Source organism: Olea europaea, chromosome 3, assembly GCF_002742605.1.
Source record: "Olea europaea var. sylvestris chromosome 3, O_europaea_v1, whole genome shotgun sequence".
NCBI classification, from domain to species: Eukaryota; Viridiplantae; Streptophyta; class Magnoliopsida; order Lamiales; family Oleaceae; genus Olea; species Olea europaea.
In genome coordinates this window covers 1,386,451-1,397,584 of record NC_036239.1, presented here as the reverse complement: position 1 = coordinate 1,397,584, position 11,134 = coordinate 1,386,451, and the positions used below count along the sequence as shown (strand labels likewise).

Genomic DNA, 11,134 nt, shown 5'->3' with positions numbered 1-11,134 from the left:
TGATTGGTCCACGTTTCTCAAGATTACACAGTCCACGCAATTAAAAATTTTAAGGAAAAAAGAAGATAAACCAGAAAGGGCTGAAACTTTAAATCTGAGGACTCGTGTGGAAAGGGCAGAAGACACTTGTCGCCCCCAGCAAACATTAGCCGGCGAAGAAGAAGGAAACGACACGATCTCCCTCTACAAGGTAAATTCGTCTCTGTGTTGTCAAATTTTAGTTATTTTCCCTCTCTTCATTCTTTTATTTTCTGAATAACTGATATTTCCATTTTTAGAATCATTCGGGTTTCAAGTTTGTTGACTTGGGCGATTTTGGAAATAAAAAAAAAAAAAAAACTAATTGTAATTTGGTGTAGTGTTCTAGTTTTCGGAACTCTTGTTGACTGAATTATCCATTTATATACGCAGGGAGATATAATTTGGGGTGTTGCCGTGTAGGGTTTTGATTCAAAATTTTCGTTTGATTTTCCTGAGTTAATATTGTTATTTGTTATTTTATGGACTCTCAAATGAAATCTGGCAAAGGAAAAAACCGAAAGAGAAAAAAAAAATGGACTGAGTTGCCGTTCTTCATGGAATGACACACTACTCTATACATATATGTAAAATGATTGGTTTACTAACTAGCCGGAGTGTAAAGTTCTTAGTTTGTTTATGATGTTGTATTGCTTTTATTTTATTTTCATCCATATTGAATTATAGATCTGAATGGTAGAGATCTACTATTATAAATTTCGTAGATAGGATACGTGTACCAAACAACAAGGGCCTTAGTCTTTATTTGCCTTCGTTTATTTATTATTATTATTATTATTATTATTATTTTCACTTGAAAGCTAAGTAACAAAATATTGAGTTTTCTCTATTATTTTAAGTACTTTAAAGGAAGATCTGTTTTGAGTTTTTTAACTTCCTTGAAGTCCTCCTTTTAATTTTAATTAGCCCTGTTATTCTGTGAATTCATAAAAAATTGATTCAGAAGCATCGCGTTTTATTAAAGTTGGAGTTTTTATCCATTTTCATCCCTTGTCTTCTTTCATGGTTTGGTTGTTCATGGTCACATTTTTGAGGAAAAAAGAATTAAATGAAAGCTGGAAAATGGGAACACAGAATTCTATCTGTTCTCCTTGCTTGAATTGCATGGGTATATATGGCCGTGTTGGTTGATAATCTACTCCGTTGCTAAATAGTAACGATTATAATATTTGATCAGCGTGTAGCTTTGGTTGGCAATCTTCTATAATGGGGTCATACATGAACTTCAAGGATTTTGGGGACACAGTGCTGCCGGATGGTAGTGGGGGGACACCATTGGGTAATTATCCATTGGCTCGACAATCTTCAGTATATTCCTTGACCTTTGATGAGTTCCAAAATACCTTGGCTGGACCTGGAAAGGACTTTGGATCTATGAACATGGAGGACCTTTTGAAAAGCATTTGGACAGCTGAAGAGACTCAAGCCATGTCTTCTTGTCCTGGTGGGGGAGATGCGATGGCCATGGGTGGAAATTTGCAGAGGCAAGGTTCTCTAACATTGCCACGCACATTAAGTCAGAAAACTGTTGATGAAGTGTGGAGAGATGTGCTCAAAGAAACTGTTGGTACAAAAGATGGAAGTGGTGGTGGGGGATCAAATTTGGAGGTGAGGCAGCCGACTTTGCGTGAAATGACATTAGAAGAGTTCCTGGTAAGAGCAGGGGTTGTCAGAGAAGATATTCAGCCTTCTTGGCCAGCAAATAACAATGGAATCTATGGCAGTTTACCTCAGCCCAGTGGTTTCAATAATGGTTTAACTACAGGATTTCAACAACCACCTCGTAACCAAGGTGTGTTGGGTAATCAACTTGGCGAGAACACCAATATAATCCATAATTCGCGAGCCTTAGAGAAGAATATGGGGGGTGTTGTATCTCTTGAGCAACAACCTAGGCAGTCACAGACGCAGCCTCTTTTTCCCAAACAAACAATAGTGACATTTTCATCTCCTATGCAACTTGGTAACACAGGAAACCAGGCTAGCCCTGGGGCAAAAGGTCCAGTAGCGGGAATAGCAAATCCTCTGAATAATACTCTAGTTCAAGGTGGAGCAGTGGTCATGGGGGCATTACGCAATGGAGGCACGACAGTTGCAGGAGGGTCTCCTGGAAATCATCTACCTTCAGATACAATTGCTAAGAGTGATGTAGATACATCTTCACTGTCCCCTTCTCCTTATGCATTTCGTGAAGGTGGTCGAGGAAGGAGATCATCTAGTTCTTTGGAGAAAGTAGTGGAGAGAAGGCGTAGGAGAATGATAAAAAACAGAGAGTCTGCTGCAAGGTCACGGGCTCGGAAGCAGGTGAATTTACAACCCTCCATTTGTACTTCTGTATACCTTTATACTGCTCACTAAATTCTTGAACATGTTTTATGGTTCTTGTGGCCCATGAAGGTTCATTCCTTCTTCATTGGTAGTTGGGTGAGAAGATGCGCTATCTATAATTCAAGGTTCCGTTAAAGATTACCTATATGGCTGGTCGTATAAACTTGATAATGAGAGACTAACTTTGAAGATTTACCATCTCTGATTTTTAAAACCATCTTGGGATAGCAGATCCTTTTGCTGCATCCCATATACTGGATGGACTTCTCCATTGATACGACAGAAAATCATTCTTCGCATTTTGGCCTCGTCACATAATCACTCTTTAAAATCTTTCTCGGGGATATGTATTAAATGTTACTACAGTAATTATAGATCAGTCCAGCTTGATTAAAATTGACTGGGGGATATCTTATGGACTAGTTTGTGTGTTCCATGAGTTTGCAACCACATCATGATAGATGTGCTATTAATATGGAAACAACACAATCTGATACCTATACAGACTAAGACATATTTCTTCTCTGAAAATGGCCGACCACAGTTATCATATGCCAACAGAATCAATATACTGATTTCTGAGAGACTATATCATGTTAATATTGACATATAATCACGCAACTCTTTTGTGCTTGATTTACTTTACTCATACATGAAATAGCATGACTTAGTTTGATATTAAAGTGACCTGATGCCATAAGAAAATAGAATTGCAGAATATTTTGATGGGTTTTACTGTTCACATTTGCATGTGGCGTTTGCATCTCTTCTGATTCATAGCTATGGGACTATTTATGTTTATCCAGCACATCATTGACATTACTAGTTTATTCCATATTGTTGATTAGTAACGTAATTATAATGAATGGAATTATGCAGGCATATACCTTGGAATTGGAAGCAGAAGTAGCAAAGCTCAGAGAAATGAACCAAGAGTTGCGGAAAAAACAGGTAGGTCCATTAGAGCAGTCAGTTTTACACTTTACAAAATGATATTGGAAATCCACAATTTTGACCAAAGTTCTTGCTGTATTCACATATTTCTGCAGGCAGAATATATGGAGATACAGAAAAATCAGGTACAAAACTATTTAACTGCTACAATTTCCTGCTTTTGTATCTCTGTTATAGCATGAAGGTCTTGACAGTGACAAAAAGAATTGTTGAATGAGAGTAAGTTCCACGGTAAATAGGCACTAATATATGTGAGTGAAAAGTTGAGCATTATAGTCTTCTTCAATTATATGTATGCTCTGGAGAAATGACATTACTGCCACTCATTTTTTTGATTCGGAGAGTTCAAATTATCTTTCTGAAATAAGTCTAAATGAAAAAGAAAATTCGCTGCACTCTGAAACTCAGTCGAGTAGAGCCCATTTCGTGTGCTTCCTCGCTAGTGGATAGTTTGTTTATATTTGTTTTGTTTGTGTACAGGTATCAGAAACAACAAATATGCCACGGGGAGGTAAAAGAATATGTTTGAGAAGGACAATGACGGGACCTTGGTAGAGTTAAGTCCACAAATTTATTGACCCCCGCCATTCGTGAATAGGATTGGATGGTGTGTTATAATCTGATTCAGATCTCATTATATACATAATGTAGGTAGTTTTATGTACAGAAGCAAAGAGTGTCTTGCTGTAAAATTACAGAACCATTATTGTATTATGAGATTCGGGTTTGTGTGATATCTATTTGCTTCTCATCTGACCTTCGAGTTCTTCTGATACGTGCCTTAGATGTGGTTAATTGGAGTATTGGTTACTTGTAGAATTGCAAGTTAAAACATTTTTGCTCATTATTAGCACTAAGATAAGCTCCCCCACCAAGAGTATCTTAGGGTGTGTGTGATTATATTTATTTTCTATGGAAAATATCAGTTTTCCACCCAAATTCCTACTTGAAGTGTCTGATTGTTATTTTTTTCCATGGAAAATATTTTCCAACTTTTGAAAATATGCCTAAATTTCCTTGTTTTTAAGGAAAACATTTTCCTTGGGTAAAGGTGGTTTTTATTTTCCACAAAAGATGGAAAACATTTTCTTTTCTAGGTGATAGTTTCCATGTCAATCAAACACTCTTAGTGTCTATTCTGGGTTCTGTATGCTTGGTTCAACGATCAATTTCGAGTTCATCTATTTGTGGGAAGGATTCGATTCCATGTCTTCTAATTTTTTGCATTAAAAGAAAATGAGAAAAATGCAAGAATATCCCTTTTGTCTCCAAGAAAGTTGAAGCCTTATATGAGATTTTTATTTTTTTCCTATGCTTGATGGAACCTGTCCCTGGAGTATGAATACCCTTTTCTTTGAATTAGTTTACTTGTACACTTTTGAGGTACATAACGGGTTACACTCCCTTTTTCTTTTGTGGGACTGATGGCACTTGTCCCTTGTGTTTTAACAGTTATAAAAAATTTTAAGCTGTAGAAATTTAAATAAAAATTTTAGTAGATTTTGATAAAGGTTGATAAAGTAAGTGATTGAAAAGTTATGAGTCCCATGAAACACGTGGTTAACATTAATTGTCGAATTTGATTTTGACTTTGAGCCTTGTCCTCTAAAAGTTCATTTTTTAGACTCATTTTCAATATACTTTCCCAATAAAATATATTTGTACATAAACTCAAAATTTTTCTTATTTTTTAATTACATATATATATTTTTTTATTTTCCAAAAAATAACTATTACAAAACTCATTTTTCACAAAAAAAAAAAAAAAAGGGATTCCAAAAGAGTCTAAATCTTTATATTTTTAATGTTTCCATTGATTAAAGAAAATAAAGACAAAAATACAAATTGGTTTATGGAGAATTAAATAAAATATTTCCACATGAATGATTTTTAACGTATTTGTGAAAAATAAAATAAGAGAGAATGTGTATATCATGGAGTCATTGTCGACTGATTTGATGATTTATATAAGTTCAAAATTAATTATATTGTCGAAAAAGTGAATTTGTTGATAATAATGGGATTCCGTTCATATATTCGAGGGAATGGTTCAATTCCATGAGGTTTGAATTGTTACAGAGAAAGTGTGTAATTTGTTGATAAGAATAATATCACTCTACTCATACGGATGACATCCTCGATGATCGCGCCCTTACATGGGGATGCATGAGTACCATGCGAATAAAATAATCTCGATCCCCTATGTGTGTGCACGGTCATCCACGTGTATCGTGTAGCGTGGTTGTATTGATAATAACGGGATTCCATCTATTCAAGGGAAGGGTTCAATTCCATGAGGTTCGAATTGTTACGGAGAAAAAGTTGAGGACAAGATTGAATTAAGGCCAAATATTGGAGATGGTGGCTGTAATTTACCCTGTAACTAACACAAAAAATTAAAAATCTAGAATATTTTAATTTTTCTTCGTAAAGAAAAATTAAAAAATATTTTTAAATTTTATCAAGACACGGAGTCTTGAACAGTTTGGATATGAATTACAGCTAGGATGCGTTAGGTACTGCTGCCGTACTAAATCGGAGAAACGCTTTAGGGAGTAGAGTGAGGAACTAGAGGAGAGAAGAATGATTGGAACCTTAGCTAGAAGAATTTCGTCAGCGGCTTCGGCTAGGACCCGATTGGATCCGACCCGGAACTTTTGTTTGGGTGTCCTACCCGACACCATTGACCGGGATTCCGAATCCTTCGCCAGCAACTCCAAGGTTATGGTAGGACTCATTTCCCAACTCCACTCGCACATTCACCAGGTATCGCTGCTCTTTCTCGATTCTCGTTGTCTTTATATATGTATGTATAATATAGATTGTGTTTGTTCGTACTTCGTCCGTATGCTTGATTTTTATTTTTTTATCCGTATTTAACTGGCATTTTGGTTTTTTTGTGAAAGGTTATGAATGGTGGAGGACCTGAGGCTGTGAAGAGGAACAGGAGTAGGAACAAGCTTCTTCCTAGGGATAGAATTGATTGCTTGATTGATCCCGGTTCTTCATTTCTTGAGCTTTCCCAGGTTATTTTTCACTCGGATTGTCACCGTTTCTCAGATTCCCTTTTGTTAAATTAAATAGCGATAAGATTATTTAAATTCATATCCCATATCATTATTATAATTTTTGATATAGGACATCAGTTGTTCAAGGAATGTTTAGAAAGTATGCCTTGAGCAGAACTAATTTAAAAAAGATATTAAAAATGGTACAAGGGTGCATGGCTTGTTAAATACATGTCTTGGTTGCCCATAGTAGGAGAGTCCATGTATTATAGGTTGTGGATAGTGGAAACCGAAGGAATGGAGAATTACATTGTCATGGAAATACATTAGGAAAAAAAATTGCATTATTATGTTCCATTTTTACCGTTGCTGAGACCGTATTGGACATCTTTGTTCATATTGTAAGATCAAAGTTCATCGTACTCATTAATATGGTTAGTGATGTGTAGTAACCCTGGTCATTCGGACTTAATACAATCTTTTCGTAACCAACCAGTCTTCACTTATCATTATTTCTAGATGAATTGATCCTAGATATTGGAGTGTAGCCTTAACATCAATATAAGCAATAGTCAATATTCATTTTCTTCTGTTTTATCCTCAAAGAATGTCTGTTTCTAGATGTGGAAGCGGACCTTTACAGCATTTTTTTTAAGATGAGGGTGTGAGTTAGATGAAATGGGAATTTGTGAACTAAGTTATTGGACTAATCATTTTTTCTTTGTATTGAGTGTTGGATATTCTCATACTAGAACAGGAAAATTAGGAAACAAGGATTCATGCGAATTGGTGGTAGGTAATATTTAATGGAGGTAAATAAAATGACTGACGGTTTAAGTAGTTGTTGGCTACTTGGAGCATGTCTTGCATAATTTAAAGAACAATCATGCTACATTTACATTTTCCTTTACATTAAGTTTGACCCTCTTTCATATGCCATCCATCAAAGCCATTGATCTCTACGACACTTATTACATCACTGCCCAGATTTTGACACATAGGATGGAATGTCATAGAGAATGTAAACAACAATGTACATATAGGGGCTGTCTGGTAGAGATTATCCCAAAATTTTCATTATAATTCCGAACGTTATACAGGAAAAGGGGCCCTACTGTAGCAGCATTTTTTGACTGCCTTCGTACCATTCAATTAAATTATTTGGCGAAAAAACGAGAGTGCCCCTCAATAAATGCATTAAATATTATTAAATGAGTGCATTTTTGGCAATTGAAATAATGAGATGATGGCTGCCAGTACTTGTTGTCAATTATTGCGGCTGAAGTTTGTGCAGCAAACCTTTACAACGGTAGGATTTTCGATAATAATTTTGAGAGAATTTCTACCAGACAGCCCCATAACTTAATTCTTTAAAGAAACTCTTGTCGTGAAGTTGATGTGGTCCCTCCATTAGAAGAGGGAAACAAACCAAAATTAGGATCGTTTGACGAGGTTAAAAGATTTATACCCCGTTTGGCCCCCATTAATTTTCATTCCATTGCATTTTATTTTTCTCTATCCTATTTTCAACTATACAATCTTCCATAAAATAATATTACATGTAAATTAAAAAATTTTCCTTCTTTTTCAACCACTCATTTTTCAAAATAATACTATTCTACCCATTTTTATTTTCCTAAAATGGGGGCCAAACGGGAGCTTAATTTCACTGGATTCTTGAATCAGAGTTAAATCAACCTGACTGCAGCAAAGAATTCTGAGACATGAGTTTATTGGTTATAAGGCTTAACTGGATGTTGTCGTTGTTGATGGTGGAGGTGGAGGTGGAGGTGGAGGTGGGTTGTTTAGATTAATGTAAGTTTTGTTTATCAATTAATTGAACAAAATGACTCTTACTTTGAAATGATACTAAAATATTGACTCAGTATTACACTGTACTACACTTGAATTGATGTTTTGTTGAACTCAGCTTGCTGGCCATGAATTATATGAAGAGCCTTTGCCATCTGGTGGAATAATTACTGGAGTTGGACCTGTGCATGGAAAACTATGTATGTTTGTGGCAAATGACCCCACTGTGAAGGGTGGAACGTATTATCCCATCACTGTCAAGAAACATCTAAGGGCACAAGAGATTGCAGCTAAATGCAGACTGCCCTGCATGTATCTCGTGGACAGTGGGGGTGCTTTCCTTCCAAAGCAAGCTGAGGTGTTTCCTGACAAGGAAAATTTTGGTAGAATTTTCTACAATCAAGCACTGATGTCAGCTGAAGGTATTCCCCAAATTGCACTGGTACTAGGTTCTTGCACAGCTGGTGGGGCTTACATACCTGCAATGGCGGACGAAAGTGTAATGGTCAGAGGAAATGGAACAATATTTCTTGCTGGACCTCCACTTGTGAAGGTTAGTTGAGATCTACTCGTATTTGAAAATTATACATGTTGTAATATTTGGATTTGCTCTTCATCCCATTATAGTTATTACTGTGCATCTTGTATCTTCATTTTTTAAGTATCTTCTAGAACTATGACTTTCATTTGTTCCATTCATTTAATTATATTTAATTAAAGCTTTAATTTATTTCTAAATTGATGTTTTAGTAGGCTGCTACAGGAGAAGAGATTTCTGCAGAAGACTTGGGGGGTGCAACCGTGCATTGTAGAACTTCAGGTGTTTCAGATTACTTTGCTCAAGGTAAAATTCATTTATCTTTGCATTAGAGCAGCAATTATGAAGCAAACTTATTTATCTAGGCATTTTGTTGATACACTTGGTTTTAAGCCTGTTGCTTTGCAGAAACTATTTGTGGCATTGTTGAAGTTGTCTCTATCTTGCAGATGAACTGCATGCACTTGCTATAGGGAGGAATATAATTAAGAATTTGCACATGGCTGGGGGTGTAAATGATCATCTCGTACCTGATTACAAAGAGCCATTGTATGATGTAGAAGAACTTCGTTCTATTGCACCAACAGACCTCAAACAGTCGTTAGACATCCGATCTATTATAGCTCGCATTGTAGATGGAAGTGAATTTGATGAATTCAAGAAATTGTATGGCACTGTGAGGTTTTCTTATCCCTTCTACTCGACTTCTGGTCATATATGTTTTTTGGTGTTTGGTTTTTGTTATTTATCCCTCTCTTTTGTCATGAACAGACACTTGTAACAGGTTTTGCAAGAATTCTTGGGCAACCTGTTGGGATTCTTGGAAACAATGGTATATTATTTAATGAATCTGCTTTAAAAGGAGCTCACTTTATCGAATTATGCACTCAACGTAACATTCCCTTGATCTTTCTCCAGAACATCACGGGATTTATGGTATGCAGTATTACTCTTCTTCCTAACTCACAGTAATTCGATGCATATTTTCCACAGCTGTGTGAATTAGTTTCAGAATCAGCAGGTAGCTAGACACCCTGCTGGTCAAGTTTGACATAACTTAAAAATGATTGGATAATGGTTTAAATAATTCTGTTAGTTTCTGGGAAGCGCAGTTCAAGCTGGAGAACGAGAGTATGAGTTTTCTTCACGTATAATTTACCCAATAATTACCAGAAAAGTTTGTATCTTCTACTTCGAGGAATTAAACTTTAAAACTCACTTTTACGGGAGAAATTCGGAACACTATTACTTGATTTGGTGTCAGCTTCTTACAGTTACACATTCAGATTGAGTTCAGTTTAGGGGTTATTTTCGTTCAAATATTAAAATTGATGCATGTGAATTTATTTATTTTGCTTGACAAAATTTCAGGTTGGCTCAAAATCTGAGGCCAGTGGTATAGCAAAATCTGGAGCTAAAATGGTTATGGCAGTTTCTTGTGCAAAGGTTATTTGCTTATTACAACTTTGAGTCTTCTTTGTTCTCTTATGTTATGAGCGCCTACGTCCATGATTATACATCAATCAGATGTCTCAAGTGCACTCTTTCCCACATCAGAAGATAAAGAAAACCTTGCAAATTTAATTATCATTATGCATTTTTACTTGCAATTGCATTCTGTGTAGGTACCCAAAATTACAGTTATCATTGGAGGAAGCTTTGGAGCAGGAGATTTTGACACATAGGATGGAATGTCATAGAGAATGTAAACAACAATGTACATATAGGGGCTGTCTGGTAGAGATTATCCCAAAATTTTCATTATAATTCCGAACGTTATACAGGAAAAGGGGCCCTACTGTAGCAGCATTTTTTGACTGCCTTCGTACCATTCAATTAAATTATTTGGCGAAAAAACGAGAGTGCCCCTCAATAAATGCATTAAATATTATTAAATGAGTGCATTTTTGGCAATTGAAATAATGAGATGATGGCTGCCAGTACTTGTTGTCAATTATTGCGGCTGAAGTTTGTGCAGCAAACCTTTACAACGGTAGGATTTTCGATAATAATTTTGAGAGAATTTCTACCAGACAGCCCCATAACTTAATTCTTTAAAGAAACTCTTGTCGTGAAGTTGATGTGGTCCCTCCATTAGAAGAGGGAAACAAACCAAAATTAGGATCGTTTGACGAGGTTAAAAGATTTATACCCCGTTTGGCCCCCATTAATTTTCATTCCATTGCATTTTATTTTTCTCTTTCCTATTTTCAACTATACAATCTTCCATAAAATAATATTACATGTAAATTAAAAAATTTTCCTTCTTTTTCAACCACTCATTTTTCAAAATAATACTATTTTACCCATTTTTATTTTCCTAAAATGGGGGCCAAACGGGAGCTTAATTTCACTGGATTCTTGAATCAGAGTTAAATCAACCTGACTGCAGCAAAGAATTCTGAGACATGAGTTTATTGGTTATAAGGCTTAACTGGATGTTGTCGTTGTTGAT

General features: G+C 35.8%; 2 protein-coding genes across 2 annotated transcripts; both read left to right on the top strand.

The window, feature by feature from the left end:
* Nucleotides 1–64: 64 nt before the first annotated feature.
* Nucleotides 65–4,077, top strand: LOC111381185 (ABSCISIC ACID-INSENSITIVE 5-like protein 7). Its single transcript, XM_023004933.1, has 5 exons — nucleotides 65–190; nucleotides 1,217–2,343; nucleotides 3,247–3,318; nucleotides 3,417–3,446; nucleotides 3,802–4,077. The coding sequence occupies exons 2-5, from the start codon at nucleotides 1,246–1,248 to the stop codon at nucleotides 3,874–3,876; spliced, it is 1,275 nt and encodes a 424-aa protein (XP_022860701.1). The 5' UTR covers nucleotides 65–190; nucleotides 1,217–1,245; the 3' UTR covers nucleotides 3,877–4,077.
* A 1,721-nt stretch (nucleotides 4,078–5,798) lies between these two features.
* Nucleotides 5,799–10,364, top strand: LOC111391140 (methylcrotonoyl-CoA carboxylase beta chain, mitochondrial-like). Its single transcript, XM_023016293.1, has 8 exons — nucleotides 5,799–6,087; nucleotides 6,228–6,347; nucleotides 8,260–8,694; nucleotides 8,895–8,985; nucleotides 9,129–9,355; nucleotides 9,451–9,615; nucleotides 10,051–10,125; nucleotides 10,305–10,364. The coding sequence occupies exons 1-8, from the start codon at nucleotides 5,905–5,907 to the stop codon at nucleotides 10,362–10,364; spliced, it is 1,356 nt and encodes a 451-aa protein (XP_022872061.1). The 5' UTR covers nucleotides 5,799–5,904.
* Nucleotides 10,365–11,134: the final 770 nt, after the last annotated feature.

Bases quoted from the DNA above. Each gene is read 5' to 3' on its own strand.
- LOC111391140 (XM_023016293.1), top strand. From the start codon at position 5,905: ATGATTGGAACCTTAGCTAGAAGAATTTCGTCAGCGGCTTCGGCTAGG. The intron at 6,348-8,259 runs GTTATTTTTCAC...TGTTGAACTCAG, and splicing joins CATTTCTTGAGCTTTCCCAG to CTTGCTGGCCATGAATTATA. The intron at 10,126-10,304 runs GTTATTTGCTTA...CATTCTGTGTAG, and splicing joins TGGCAGTTTCTTGTGCAAAG to GTACCCAAAATTACAGTTAT.
- LOC111381185 (XM_023004933.1), top strand. From the start codon at position 1,246: ATGGGGTCATACATGAACTTCAAGGATTTTGGGGACACAGTGCTGCCG. The intron at 2,344-3,246 runs GTGAATTTACAA...GGAATTATGCAG, and splicing joins GGTCACGGGCTCGGAAGCAG to GCATATACCTTGGAATTGGA. The intron at 3,447-3,801 runs GTACAAAACTAT...GTTTGTGTACAG, and splicing joins TGGAGATACAGAAAAATCAG to GTATCAGAAACAACAAATAT.